Here is a 15,103-nt window from a genome sequence, read left to right on the forward strand (position 1 = left end):
TGGGTGGCTCCGTCGTTAGGTGTCTGCTTTCGGCTCACGTCATGGTCCCAGGGTCCTGGGATGGAGCCCCACATCGGGCTCCCCTCTCACGGGAAGCCTGCTTCTCCCTCTCCCACTCCCCCTGCTTGTGTTCCCTCTCTCACTGTCTCTCTCTCTGTCAAGGAAATAAATAAAATCTTAAAAAAAATAGTAAAAAGACATCATTTTAACAATTTTTTTAAAATGAAAGACTGTAAGATTCCTATAGAGCAAATGCTTAAAGAAAATAAACCCTAGACAGACTTCATTTTAAGTAGAAAAGGAAACTCTGGGGAAGGAGGGCTTTGGGCTCCTGGCCAGCAGCTTCTCTAGGTGCTGTTCTTTGTGCTCCAGTGAGAGACCCTGTGTGACTGTCCTCCACAATCATGTTAATTCTTTTTTTTTTTTTTTAAGATTTTTATTTTTATTTATTTGAGACAGAGAGAATGAGAGACAGAGAGCATGAGAGGGAGGAGGGTCAGAGGGAGAAGCAGACTCCCTGCCGAGCAGGGAGCCTGATGCGGGACTCGATCCAGGGACTCCAGGATCATGACCTGAGCCGAAGGCAGTCGCTTAACCAACTGAGCCACCCAGGCGCCCAATCATGTTAATTCTATCAGTAGTTTCATTTAAAAAAATCACCTTATCAAAGGAGCTGAGAAATACCTTTCTTTTTGCTTCCCATTCTATCTGAAGGACTCTTACTTATACTTTATTTCAGATAGTTCCTCCTTTTTTTTTTTTTTTTGCATCAACTTCACAGCTTTCTGACTTTGTCCTTCTAGGCAGAACTAGAAGGGATTTCCTCCTTAGGGATACCAGTAAGCCTAGAATCCATTGCTGACCTAAAATTTGTCTTTCCTCTGAGACGGTGAGTGGGACTGGTTATTTCTCTCTTGATATATCTTCTAACACTGGGCCTTATATAGGGGAGGTGTTCTATAAACATCCATTGAGTAAAAGGAAATCCAAGCTCACACCAGAATATAATATTTGTTCTTTTTAAGACAACTTTTATTGTTTTCTTCTAGTAATAATACTATCCAACCATTGTAAAAAATTCAGAAAAGATACCCAAGTTTGAATGGTCTGGTTTTCAAAAGCCTATGAGTACCAATTGAATCTCTATCTTTTTATGCCTTACTTCTAAGGTCCTCGTAGACTCCTTTTCTTCTACCATTAGGAATTCCCTAAAGGGTATATTCTGTGTTTCAGAATAGGCCTGTTGTTGTGTGTTGCCATGGCGAACAGAGATAGGACTCCAATAACCAAGCCAGAACTCAGCTGTTGTCACTGACAGCTTCATGGAAATGCTGCTTCAGGTTGGAACCCTGTTCCCAAGCTGCAGCCTCCAGGATGTCTTGGTGGGAGGAAGGCCAGCGCTTGATTTCTCCCTCTCAGTACTGGACATGCTGCCACATCATGCAATGCAGTTGAGAGGGCGGGTAGTTTACCGTGGCATCCCGCGGCTGGTTGGTAAGGGTATGACATGCATCACATGCTTAGTGAAGAGGTACCATTGTTATATCCCCTTGAAGAATCTGCTTTGTCATTTTAAAGCCCTACATTCCTTCTCTAATGGTGAATTATTTCTCCAGGGCACTATTGTCTGCTCTTTCCAATTACGCTACTCTGAACTCTTCACTATCTCCAGGCATAGATCTATCTCTGTAAGTCTGAATCTCAATAGTGCATAGAACTCAAATTTATACTCCAGATGGCTCCTTAGTCCCCATGTAATAATGCAGAATGGTCCTTTCCCTTTCTTTCTTTCTTTCTTTCTTTCTTTCTTTCTTTCTTTCTTTCTTTCTTTCTTTCTTTTCTTCTTTCTTTTCTTTCTTTCTTTCTTTCTTTCTCCTTTCTTTCTCTCTCTCTTTCTTTCTGAAAGACCGGAAGAGGGGGGGGCGGTGGCAGAGAGAGAGGGAGAGAATCTTAAGCAGTTTCCACGATCTAACGACCCTGAGCCGAAGTCAAGAGTTGGAAGCTTAACTGACTGAGCCACCCAGGTGCCTAAAGAATTGTCCTTTTTTAACAGAATAAAAAAAAAAAAAAAAAAAAAGAACACTCAGTGAATATACTGTTTTTCCTAATTTGTATCATTAGCACTAGCTCTATTATTCTAAATCATAATAAATGGTTTACCTATATAAAAGATATTGTTCGTAGTTAGCTTTTCTCATTATAAAAAAACCTCTGAAGTGTAGTCTGTTGGGTTAGCGAGTCCTGACAGCCGATGTATACTTTGCTCTTTGAAGAACCGGTTCAAGGTATGCTTTCACCGGTGTACTAAGTTCAACTGAGTTTATGTAACTCATATAGAGAAAAGTGAATTTACTTTTTCTCCTGGAAAGCTTGAGTTTTATTTTGCCTGGAGATATATCTGATGTTATTCTGTTGCTTTACTTGTGTAGACACAACCTGTGTGTTTCTTGCAATCGGTGTTTCATGAATAACACCCAGTTACAGGAAAATGAAACCCATCTTTAACAACAATCATAAATACTGGATATACTTGCATGGTAGATTCAGATAATATATTTTTTCATGGCTCACGATATCTTTTGATGAGTTGTAGGGATTGGGACTGCAAGGCCTTTTATTATTTATAATGCTGTACAGTCTGACAAATCAGATGTGATTGTTTTGTTATGCTTAGTTCTATTGAACATAGAGAATGTGCTCAAGATTGCTTTATTTATTGCTTTGAATCAAATCTACAGAGAACTACACATACTTCTAACTCAGGATTCATCAACAAAGAGATACATTAAGACCCTCAAGTGGTCACTTTATTAAACAAATACAAATCTGAAACATTTATGGTGAAATATATCAATTGAACAAAAATGTGTGTAAACGGTGATTCTACAACTGGGAAGATATGTCAGTTTTATTAATTTTGGTGACATCTTCCCAACCATGTCTAATCTTCAGTATCTTCTTCCTCAAGCACGGCAGGCACAGTAGGGCTTTGCAGAACAGGACAACAATCGGAAGGAAGACAGCTATCATAAAAGTCGGAGGTGTGTACCACACAAATTGTTTTATATCTACCCATTTATTCCAGGCAAAAATCAATGCATGTATTGTGCCCAGAAGAAGGGAAACAATTCCTAGCTTGCTCTGCAAAAGAAAAAAAATGGTGGGATTGGTTCAGTAAGAGTTTATTCCATCCTACCTCATCTGTTCTGTTGCTTGGAAATTCCATCTGTAATCGTTCCCCTATTAAATTTCTCAACAATGCCCACTCACATCTTTCCATTCTCCTCACACATCCCCACCTCACCCCTTTACGTTGGGTGATGTTTTGTCCACAGGTGATTTAAGTTGAGAAAATTCACAATCAATCTCCTTTCAACCTCAGCTAATCAATAACACCGTCTTTCTTTTCTCTCCATACTTTGTTCATCTGTCTGATGACGTTTATTTTATGGTGCTTTGTCTCTTGAGCATTTGCCTTCATTCTGCCTATCAAGAGACAACTACAGTCGGGGACTTTGACTCATCACAGATTCCCTGCAGAATTAACACAATGATTCGTGCATTTTAGGTGCTCAGTAAATATTAATAGGTTGACTGACGATTAGTGCAAAAATCAATTTGATACCAGTGATCTTTATCAATTATGAAAGCAACCAGAGTAACTGATTCTGATTTTGGTACATGAATACTAAGGTGAATGAGTGTGGCCCATGTTAAAAATCAAACATTCAGGGTCGCCTGGGTGGCTCAGTCGTTAAGCGTCTGCCTTCGGCTCAGGTCATGATCCCAGGGTTCTGGGATCGAGCCCCACATCGGCTCCCTGCTCTGCGGGAAGCCTGCTTCTCCCTCTCCCACTCCCCCTGCTTGTGTTCCCTCTCTCGCTGTGTCTCTCTCTGTCAAATAAATAAAGTCTTAAAAAAATAAAATAAAAATTAAAAAAAAAATCAAACATCCTGATAAAGTGGAAAAATGCCAACTATTTCCACTGTTTACATAACACATAGAGATATGAAGATGTGAAGAAAAATTTCAACTTGTATTGGGATACTTGGCACTATCCAGAAAAAGTTGCTTAAAAATAGTTGTTCACCTATGTAATTTTATGGCATTCTGACAATAGCTCTTCTAGATAAGTTTTGACTTCTATTCGCTTTACTGGAAATGGTCATTAGCCTGCCAGAATGAATCCAACTCACAATTATTCAGCAGTAAGCACTCTTAAGCCCCAATGAATACAATCAAAAGCTAAGTTTATATTTTCAAATATCAATCTCCAAGGTAAATCATAGAATAACTAATTCTTGGATTGTAAATGGAAAGTTTCTAGGTTATTAACTGAAAAATATATGTGATTGATTGAAGATTAATTTTACCAAATGTGTACTGTATACTTATCATGGATTAGGTCTTGTGTACACAGTAGAATGGGTTGGGTAGTCAAGATGCAGTGCTTGGATTCCTAATTAAACGTAAAAAGTGGTGCTCAGCATATGTGTGACAGGCAGAGCAAATGTAAAAACAACGTATTTAATGAGGAACAGAGAACTCTAATGGCTATCAAGCTAAGCCTACACAATCAGCAAATATTGTGCTTGGAAAATGTGGCACCATTTCTAAGCTCCATTGTAATAATTCAGATGGAGACATGTTTTCCTGCCTAATCAGATGTTCTGGTAAAGTTTCTGTAGGAGTATATGTATAGACATGTAAAAGGGATAGTGGGGAAATGTCTGACTTTGTGGGAATTTCCAAAAATGAGCACCCATAGAAGCTAAACTACGTACTTTAAAAAAATCTCGGCAGTGCTTACGATTAAACTAAATTCATCCTTTGCATCCTGTCAGACACGGATCTCCTGTGAGTTCTGGCACACTGCTCTTCTTATGGTGTAATCTACCACTAAGAGATGAACCTCCCTCCGTAAGTCTGAGATAATCTTGAATTCCAAGAATATTGACAAACTTCAAGTCAGTAAGCTACATAAAATGTAAATTAGAAAAAGCAGTCTTTAAAATTAGATATTAGTTGGGTGCCTGGGTGGCTCAGTTGGTTAAGTGACTGTCTTCGGCTCAGGTCATGATCCTGGAGTCCCAGGATCGAGTCCCACATCGGGCTCCCTGCTCAGCGGGGAGTCTGCTTCTCCTCTGACCCCCCCCCCTCAATCTCTCTCTCTCTTACATAAATAAAATCTTAAAAAAAAAAAAAAATTAAATATTAGAATTCCTTTGGTAATTAAAACTCCAAATTTCAATGACAGATGCTTTTTTAAAGGTAGTACCAAGTTGTGTAACTTAAAAGGCGTAAGTAAAATCAGGGGGCAGGCAAAAGAATATTTTTATTTGGGCAGAATGAATAAACCGTGAATATTAAATTCCTCAAATATCACCTGTGGAGTTATTAGGTGGACAGAAAATTATCTAACAAGTTTCAAAGGTTAGTAATAGTTTTCTTTGAGTAATGCTTTTTATTTGTGTCTAGAAAACACTTCTACTTAGAAGTGATAAGGAAAAATTATCGGCGAGCACCTTTTTGATTGAAACAAGTGTGGGATCTTTGCTACTGGAAAACCATTTGTTATTTTTTATGGGACAAAGTCAATATAGTTGATGGTATTCTAAGCACAGAAAAGATTGCCTCTCTGAGGGACCAGAGTTATTTGATAGATAATTTACCTGAATATAGTGAAATTCTCTCCATGTCAAAGAATCGCTCACAGATGGAATGGATGTCACAGCCAACAGAGCCAGTATCCCAAGTGCCACAATTCCCAGAGACACATACATTTCCATTCTCCAAACATCATGCTCAATCCAGGCATCTTCTTTGTTTTGTTGGACCTACCAGAGGGTGAAAAGGGGAAAGAAGGAATGCAAACAACATCTTTTTCCGGCAGATGAATCGCCTTCTACATTCCCTCTGTCCACCATGGAGGGCCTGATAACTAGGAGCCTCCACAAATTTGTGACTTTGTTTGTGCATTCTTCTATGAGAAACGACATAGGAGCCCTCAATCTCTTTCCTTGAATGCAGCATTTACATAAATCTGTTTTGCTAATTCATATAATAGTTACTTGCTAGTTAGGATTGTAATGTGCATGCTTGTGTGGTAAATAAGAACAATTAGCATTAAAAAAGGAATCTTGTGAGGGTGGCAGAAGGTTGCTGTGTGGCCCTGTCCATGAACAAAATACGCATTTAAGTTGTTAAAGTTATAGTTTACTATTTTCAACATAAAAAAAAAAATTCCTCCGTGTGAAACTATATATAACCAAGCTCCAATGAAGCGTTATAATAAAACATTGAAAAATGCAGATTACATTCCCGACACAGCATTTCAAAAGAGGTTTGGGGTATTGATATTAAAATAAGAAAGCGTTAATTTGTTAGACAATTTAGACTTTTTAGTTTAGTGGTACTTTCAACATCGTCACCCTACCTGTTGATATGCCCAGTTGAGCAACTTGTATCTGTAGGATCGCCTCATTGGATAGGACAGACTATAAATTGCATGCAGCACAGCAAAAAAGAAACTGAGAAGCCCCAACTGTTTTCTTGTTAACATCCATCTATCCAACCAATGTGGAAATTTCTTATATTTGGTTCCGTTATGAAGCTGTACAATGCCTGCGATCACCCCCGGCAAATAGACTAGTGCCAAGAGGGTGATGGACACCATTGGCAAGACTTTGTTGATGACCAGGATTGGAATTTTATAAAAATACTGTTGGTGGGAAGTTACAAAAGGGTGAATTATTTCCCTCAGGAGAGTGTAAAGGAAAGTCAGAGATGATATGACAGCAGCAATTTTAATTGGCCAGCGCCACATTGGAAAGAGTTCTTGTTTGTGCTGAAGCTCAGAGGGGCAGTCAAATCCATCAAAGTGGGTTGTTTGGTGCATGTGTGAAAACACAGTTCTTTTCAGCATGCTGGTCTCTCCCGAGTCCTTATCCTACAAAGGGAAGAAAATCAACATCTTAAACAAACAATGGGATTTCTCTTCAATGCATTACTTATTTTGCTCATGGTGCTTATCAGTAAAAAATTTTAGGACATTCAGAACCTTGCTTTTGGATACTGATGTAGCACTGATTGAATATGGATTTAGCTATGCTGGGATTCTCCATTAATTTCTGTTGTTTTTCTTTAAGACAAAGGAATACATGCTTTTTTTAAAGACAGAAGATTATCCATGAAAGCTGAGACCGTTGTGTTTCTACCTTGAAGGCATGAAATGGAATAATGTAAGTGGGAAACTAAAATTGAAAAACGTAAAAAAAATCCAGCAATCTTGGGCAAAAATAACAAAACTTGTATTGTAATGGTTGAATTTGTTTTATAATATTCTTACTGGTAATTGGGCAACTCTCCACAAAGAACTGAGGAGCAAATTCTTCATTAATTCAAGTATAAAGGGTCAGGAATAATACAGTCATTACAGTTATAAAAATATATAATTTCCATCATGCTGTACTTTGATTTTATATTTCTAAAATATCTCATTTCTGCAAGTAATGATTGACAAGTACTCTATCAGAAGGTACAAAGGTTATATACATAGTTAAATCCCATAGAGATGATCTATTTCCTAAGAAAGTCATACTTCTTTATCCAGTTGCATTTCTAAGCAGTCAACAATTCACAAAAGGTTATGTTGACTATTTTGTCATTTCCCCAACTGACTGATATACCAGAAAATTAAAAAAAAACAAAACACTTCTATATAAGAACTTAGGATGTTTCATATTGTGCTGCTTTAATGAATTTACTTTTTCACTCAATAGGCTATTCCTCATTTCTTATAGCTCTCTATGTAGAACTGTAACATTTTAATGTTTAATGTGATGTGATTATCTTGTTCATTTCCTCATTTTATGCAGAGAAACCTTAATTCACATAGTTCTCTATAATTTTTGGTGTTTAAAAGTAGCCTCTCGCCATTTGACTTTTACTTTCAGTGATAAATCACTGTTACATCCAATGCTTTCTCTGGTGGCCCCATTTAGAAGAGAGTTGAGCATGATACATAGGACAGCTTCTGTCATCTCTGCATGTTCAAACAATCTAAGTACAATCAACTGAGATCGATTTTCTGGTTAACGATGAAAAATTATAGAACAGCAAGGAAGATGGTTAACTTGAAAAATGAAAATGGTTTTATTTTATGCACACTTACTTTATAGAATATGCACCTGTAATATCTTATTATTCCTATTAAAATAACTAAAAAAAAATTTTTAAAAGTAACGTTATATAAAATTGTTGCATACACTATCTTTCCTATTAAAATAATTAAGATAAAATACTTTCTGTAAAAACTGCAGTTGACATCATTTGGAAAGGCAAAAAGAGTTTGGAACCGAAAATTTCCACCACTTTTTCAGTCAAATAATGTAGTAAGAAACATTTAATCTTCAGGTGGCACAAAAGTGGGACAAGTGATTCTTATTCCAAAATTGAATTTATTTGTTTAAACGGTGAATCATCAATCAACTTGATGATCTCTTGGTAACTGCCATAAAGCCTATGAAAAAAATGCATGCTTACAAAACTACTGTTAGATGGGCACTGATGACTCTCTTAAGAAACTTAGACCTACAGAAAGTTAGAAGGAATTGGAAGGGCCTTGGAGCTGATCTGGTCCAACTCTCTCATTTTATAGATAAACCAAGACCCAGGATTTTCAGTGACTTATTTGAGGTTATTCAGCTAAGTCCATGACAGTCGTCAAGGTACAATTTCTCTTATATACCACCCTGCACCTTTGCCCATCGCAGTATCAGTGACAGGAATCCGAGTGAAGATACCTGTCAACTGGGTGAAAATCACTGTTAGAACCCTAGGAGATACAGGACTGCATTGAAATTCTGTGTCTAGATTTCAGTGAATTATTATTTTTTATTTTTTTAAAGATTATTTATTTATTTATTTGACAGAGAGAGACACAGCGAGAGAGGGAACACAAGCAGGGGGAGCGGGAGAGGGTGAAGCAGGCTTCCCGCGGAGCAAAGAGCCCGATGTGGGGCTCGATCCCAGGACCCTGGGATCATGACCTGAGCCGAAGGCAGACCCTTAACGACTGAGCCACCCAGGTGCCCTGATTTCAGTGAATTATTATTAACATATTACCAAGTAATCATCTTCTTCTGGATTTCTCCTAGGCTTCACTGTCCAAAGTTCTTCTTGGTTTGTAATATCTTGTCTGCTCTCCATTAATTCTGTAAAATAGAATAGCGTCAGCCATGGAAATGAGAAATAAACATCATTGTCTTCTTCACGTCTATACTATTTAAGACATTAATGTTTGATAGGGCAATAGAAAAATCTACTTACATAAGGACTAGAGTGGCCTAGAAAGTACAATTAAAATAGTGACTGATTTACCATTTAACCTCACATAATCTGTCGGAATCTCAAACCATGCCCTTGTGTCAATAATAACAGCTTTGCTTTGTCCAGCTATTGGTGCAATGAATGACAGACTGTCTATATGGAATTCAAAGGGTCAGATGTTGCCTTTTATTTTAGGAGAAGTTAACTCCAGGTGCTCAGTTAGAGGAAAACCAACTCTGCTCAAAGGTAAATTGAATTAGGAATGCATTTTTTTGGGTAACAATGTTATCAGTAGGAGTTAGCTGATGTAAGATTATACTTTAGGAAGTTGTATTTGATAGACTTTTGGGGTTGATATTGGAATCTGAAATAATAATTAAATGATTTTATGGGGAAATGTATTCTGACACTCTTGGTAAGGTGGACCCTGATAGTGGTATAAAGGACCAAAAGGCTGTATTTTCAGAGTGCCATTTTCTCATCAGAGTAACAGGCTGGTTTTTGTTGGTAAGACATGAATTGTTAGTACAGTTCCAATGGAGTTGTTGAGTTGTGTTCAATCACAGACTGCCTATTCTCCTGGTCAACCCTGTGGAAATTAGTTTTGTTAAACTTACTACCTGACAAAGTATTCTTTGCCTTAACATGCTTCACAGATCCTCCTAAGGCTTGGTGTAGCATTTTTTTAAAGGAAGGGAACATATGATATCACAATATTATTCACTGTTTTCATTAGTTCTAAATCTATTTCTAGAGGAATACCTCGCCAATTTGTACTTTATGAAATTCAATGAGAAAAACAGATTAGATATACAACAACTTGATTATCAGAAACATTCCAAGTGTTTCTGAGTTTTAGAACACCTGTAACACTTTACCAAGTGGAAAGTTGCTTCCAGGAGTAGCTTAAAATAGTTAAAACATTCTCCAAATTTAAAGGCTTGATTTTCTCAAAAAATAAAGAGGAGCCATCTTTATATAATGCCAACCATTTGCCTTTGTTCAAGTGCTCGGAGAACATTTTCCATATATTATCTATTTTGAAATTGTGCAACATTCACACTGAGGATATTTGTTTTGGTCTGCCCACATTTTCCCTCTACTTAAAAAAAATTTTTTTTTTTATTTTTAATCACCATACATTTCATCATTAGTTTTTGATGTAGTGTTCCATGATTCATTGTTTGCGTATAACACCCCGTGCTCCATTCAATACGTGCCCTCTTTAATACCCATCACCAGGCTAACCCATCCCCCCATGCCCCTCCCCTCTAGAACCCTCAGTTTGTTTCTCAGTGTCCATAGTCTCTCATGGTTCGTCTCCCCCTCCGATTCACCCCCTTCATTTTTCCCTTCCTATCTTTTTTTTTTTTAAACATATAAGGTATTATTTGTTTCAGAGGTACAGGTCTGTGATTCATCAGTCTTACACAATTCACAGCGCTCACCATAGCACATACCCTCCCCAATGTCTATCACCCAGCCACCCCATCCCTCCCACCCCCCCCACCACTCCAGCAACCCTCAGTTTGTTTCCGGAGATTAAGAATTCCTCATATCAGTGAGATCATATGATACATGTCTTTCTCTGGTTGACTTATTTCGCTCAACATAATACCCTCCAGTTCCATCCACATTGTTACAAATGGCAAGATTTCATTCCTTTTGATGGCTGCCTAATATTCCATTGTGTATATATATATATATATATATATATATATATATATATATATGTATATACCACATCTTTATCCATTCATCTGTTGATGGACAGCTTGGCTCTTCCCATAGTTTGGCTATTGTGGACATTGCTGCTATAAACTTTGGGGTGCATGTACCCCTTCAGGTCAATACATTTGTATCTTTGGGGTAAATACCCAGTAGTGCAATTGCTGGGTCGTACAGTAGCTCTATTTTCAACTTTTTGAGGAACCTCCATACAGTTTTCCAGAGTGGCTCCCCCTACTTTTTAATGATCTAAAACATTTCCTCCATTTGGAGAAAGGTCCCTCCTTTGCCATATGACTCAGTCTTGGCTTATCACTGTTCTCTATTCCCTTGATGGCATTGGCTGGCTTAGGGATGGCATACAACCCTAGTTGAACCAATTAGAGTCCTTCTCTGATATTTATATATGGGAGTGGAAGATAAAGAGATGTCTTTTAACATTTTGTTAAATTGGGATGAAAGAAGCCTACCATGCTTTCTTCTACTTGCTCTAAGGAGGAAGAGGTCTTCAACAGAACAGAAGAAAGCCAACACACAAAAGTACAAGCGAGAAATGGGGAAAGACATAGAAGCGTCCTGGTGGTATATTTTAAGTATTTAGAGTTCCTGAGACCAGATCACGAATTTTTCAGTTACACAAGCCAATACATTCCCTTTTTTGCTTTAGTTTGATTTGGGTGTCTATCACTGGCATTTGAAAGAGTTCTGAGTAAAACATATGCCAATCATCAGGTATTTATGGAACTCAAGTCTATGGTAGACAACGGAGGAGGAAAAAGAAACGAGACTTTGTTCTGGAGGACCTCCAGGCTATATGCTTAATAAGTATAATTCCAAATCATTTAGTGATTTAACCAACATTATAAATAGAGTAATCTGGGAGGTAAGTATGTGTCTAGGAATAGGAATAGAAGTTTTTTTTTTCTTTTTTTAAGATTTTATTTATTTGACAGAGAGAGAGCACAAGCAGGGGAAGCAGCATCAGGAGAGGGAGAAGCAGGCTCTCCGAGTGGGAAGCCTGACTCGGGTCTCAGTCCCAGGACCCCGAGATCATGACCTGAGCCAAAGGCAGACGCTTAACCAACTGAGCCACCTGGGCACCCCAGGAATAGAAGTTTTATCTACTGTAACCAAACAAGGAATAATTCACTATGTTTAGATGTTTTAACTGTGTTGTAGGACGGCGAAGATGTTAACATGCAAATCTACACTTATTCAATGTTAACTCATTAACTATATTGTGAGCAACAATATTAGGCAGTGGGAATACTAAGTTTTTTTTGGAATACTAAGTTAAATGAGATGGAGCCTCTGCTCTCACAAACTCAAAGTCTAGGGGAAAAGGCAGAAATTTCAACAACTGTGTGGTAGTGCAATGGATTCCAAAGAAAGACAGTTTTATAGGCAGATCGTGGCTGGAAAGGGTGAGGGCTCTCTTGTAGACCTGGTCCTGGGGCCTCAAGCAAGTTGGCAGTATTTGCTGATGGAGGGCCACTTTGTACAGAATCTGGGTGAAAAGGCAGCACAGTGGCCTTGGAGAAGTATCCACCTATTCATCTGCATGGTAGGGAGACCATACTGGAGAGCAAGGCCAAGGAAAAGCCCAGGGCAGTGAGGGAGCCTGTTGGCTCTGTGGTCCACAATCAAATTTGTGCCAGAAGCCAAGAAAATAAAATATCTGTCAAATAAAATATGTTGGTTTCCATCAGACATTAACCAAATATATAATTTAAATTCTGCAGTAACATCTTTTCATGGGAAAAAAAAAAAAAAGGGAAACAACACAGTGTTCAGATGTTAGGAACTCCAGATTTGACCCAAAGTTCTCTAACTTTCATCTCCTTTCAAAAGCAAAACATAGTTCTGATGTGACTGTTCCGTTTTGCTGTACCAGGATGGCTGACCTGATGTTCCTGCTAAATATTGACACAGTCCAACTGACTCATGTTTTTGTCAAAGAGTTTAGAATATGAAGAAACTCATTGACTGGAGCACAATATGGATTGCACTGCCATTTCCAAACCTTCTATACTTTCAAGTATGTACTTGCTTCCCCACATTTAACTACCTAAAGGTAAGATGTTCTTCTTCCCTAGGCTGTTTTTTTAAGCATTGCTTAATATCTGTGTTAAATAAATCTAAGTAAATGTCAGGATGTCGTGTGAAATTTTTTTTTTTTTAGATTTTATTTATTTATTTGCTACAGAGAGAGAGAGAGCACAAGTAGGCAGAACGGCAGGCAGAGGGAGAGGGAGAAGCAGGCTCCCGGCTGAGCAGGGAGCACGATGCGGGGCTCCATCCCAGCACCCTGGGACCATGACCCGAGCCCAAGGCGGCCGCTTAACCGACTAAGCCACCCAGGCGCCCCGTGAAATTTTTTTTAAAGAGAAAGAAATTTGGGGCGCCTGGGTGGCTCAGTCGTTAAGCGTCTGCCTTCGGCTCGGGTCGTGATCCCAGGGTGCTGGGATCGAGCCCCGCATGGGGCTCCCTGCTCCGCGGGAGGCCTGCTTCTCCCTGTCCCACTCCCCCTGCTTGTGTTCCCTCTCTCACTGTCTCTCTCTCTCTGTCAAAAAATAAATAGAATCTTAAAGGAAAAAAAATAAAAAAAAATAAAAATAAAGAGAAAGAAATTTAGAAGTGTTTGTAAATTTTATGTCTCCCCTTCCAGTGGGTTTGACCCACGCATTATATGAAGCCTTCCTTGATCGACTATTTGGATAGAACTTGAACCCCAAACCAGATCCTGAAGGAGTAGGACTAATGATCGCAGAACTTAAAACGAAAACTTCCTGTTACTAGGAAACCTGAAGGCAAGTCACACGATTTTAAGCACTACGAACCAATCATGCATTAATGCTATGCAAACTCGCAGCGATTTTGCCAAGCTGGAAAACTTGCCATCAGAATCCGACCGAAGGACAAACCTTAATCGTATGCCTCGAGCCCCCAGCGAAAGGACTTCCTTGTGAGTCCCTGGCTCCCAGCCCCTGGACCGGCCACAACGGAGCAGTGCGCTCCGGCCGAGAGCTGCGCTGGAGGGCGGCGCGTCCTGGAGCCGCGCGTAAGGGGCGAATTGAGCTGCTCTCGCCCGGAACGCCGCCGCCCCGGGGCTGGGAAGGCTTGCAAGCCGCTACACCCCTCGCGAGGCTGCGAGCCCGCGCCCGCCCTCGCGGGGACACACGGAGGCGGGGAGCAAGCAGCGAGCCGGGACGATTCAAGGGACTCACCCGCTCCTCGGCGCGACCAGACGGTAAGTTGGGGCGCAGCTGCTGCGGGGACCGGCCAGCCCCACGAGGTGCCCGAGTCCCGGAGCGCCGAGCCGGCTCTCCCCCTGCAGACCCCGCCTCTTTGTCAAAGGCCCGTCCAGCGCCACCTGCAGGTGCCGGGCGACCTCACGGCTCCTGCCTCGGAGGGACAGTCCTCGGAGGTCCCAGCAGCCGAGCCAAGGGTTTCCCCACATTGCCACCAGGCCGCTCCCGGTTTTCTCTCAAATGGCCCTGGCTTCCGTCTGAGCCCTGCTCCTCCCACTTTCGTTAATCTCCCGAGTAGCGAACATCCGTGCAATTCTTTGGAGCAGTGGTTCCCAAACTTCAACGTGTATCACCTGTAGGCCTTATTAGAACTGATTTGCCTCCTTCCCCCTCAGGGTTTCCTGATCCTTAAGTCTGGGATGAGGTCTGAGATTCTGTGTTTCTAGCAAGTTCCCTGGTGATGCTGGAGCACTCGCAGATCACACTTTGAGATGGACTGCTTTAGAGCGTAGCCAGCCCGGTTTAAACTTCGCAGCAACTCTCTGAAGTGATGGCTATTTACAGTTGGGGAATCCGAATGCGAATCTCTGAGAGGGACTTGCCCCCTAAGTTGTACAAATCTTGTACCCTAAACCGCACGAATCCTGTCCCCTGGCTGAATAGGCTCTTAAACCCCACGTTAACTCTTCTTCCTTGCCTCTGATAAAGCTAACTTCCCCTACCCTAACCCAGTCAGGCACTCCAACCCTAACATAAAGCTACTGTCGCTATTTTAAAGTTTCGGGGGGTGTTTT

The 15,103-nt window shown here is 40.1% G+C and overlaps 1 protein-coding gene across 1 annotated transcript; it reads right to left on the minus strand.

Moving 5' to 3' along the window:
• Nucleotides 1-2,134: 2,134 nt before the first annotated feature.
• On the minus strand, nt 2,135-14,361 carry STEAP1 (STEAP family member 1). The gene is made up of 5 exons (XM_045865145.3): nt 14,286-14,361; nt 9,127-9,215; nt 6,437-6,949; nt 5,673-5,837; nt 2,135-3,141 (listed from the first exon to the last, which is right to left on the minus strand). Exons 2-5 carry the CDS (start codon nt 9,208-9,210, stop codon nt 2,884-2,886), a joined length of 1,020 nt encoding a protein of 339 aa, XP_045721101.1. The 5' UTR covers nt 9,211-9,215; nt 14,286-14,361; the 3' UTR covers nt 2,135-2,883.
• Between the last annotated feature and the right edge of the window lie 742 nt (nt 14,362-15,103).

This window comes from Mirounga angustirostris, unplaced genomic scaffold, assembly GCF_029215605.1.
Source record: "Mirounga angustirostris isolate CCGP_5_RB_7025 unplaced genomic scaffold, mMirAng1.0.hap1 SCAF_12, whole genome shotgun sequence".
NCBI classification, from domain to species: Eukaryota; Metazoa; Chordata; class Mammalia; order Carnivora; family Phocidae; genus Mirounga; species Mirounga angustirostris.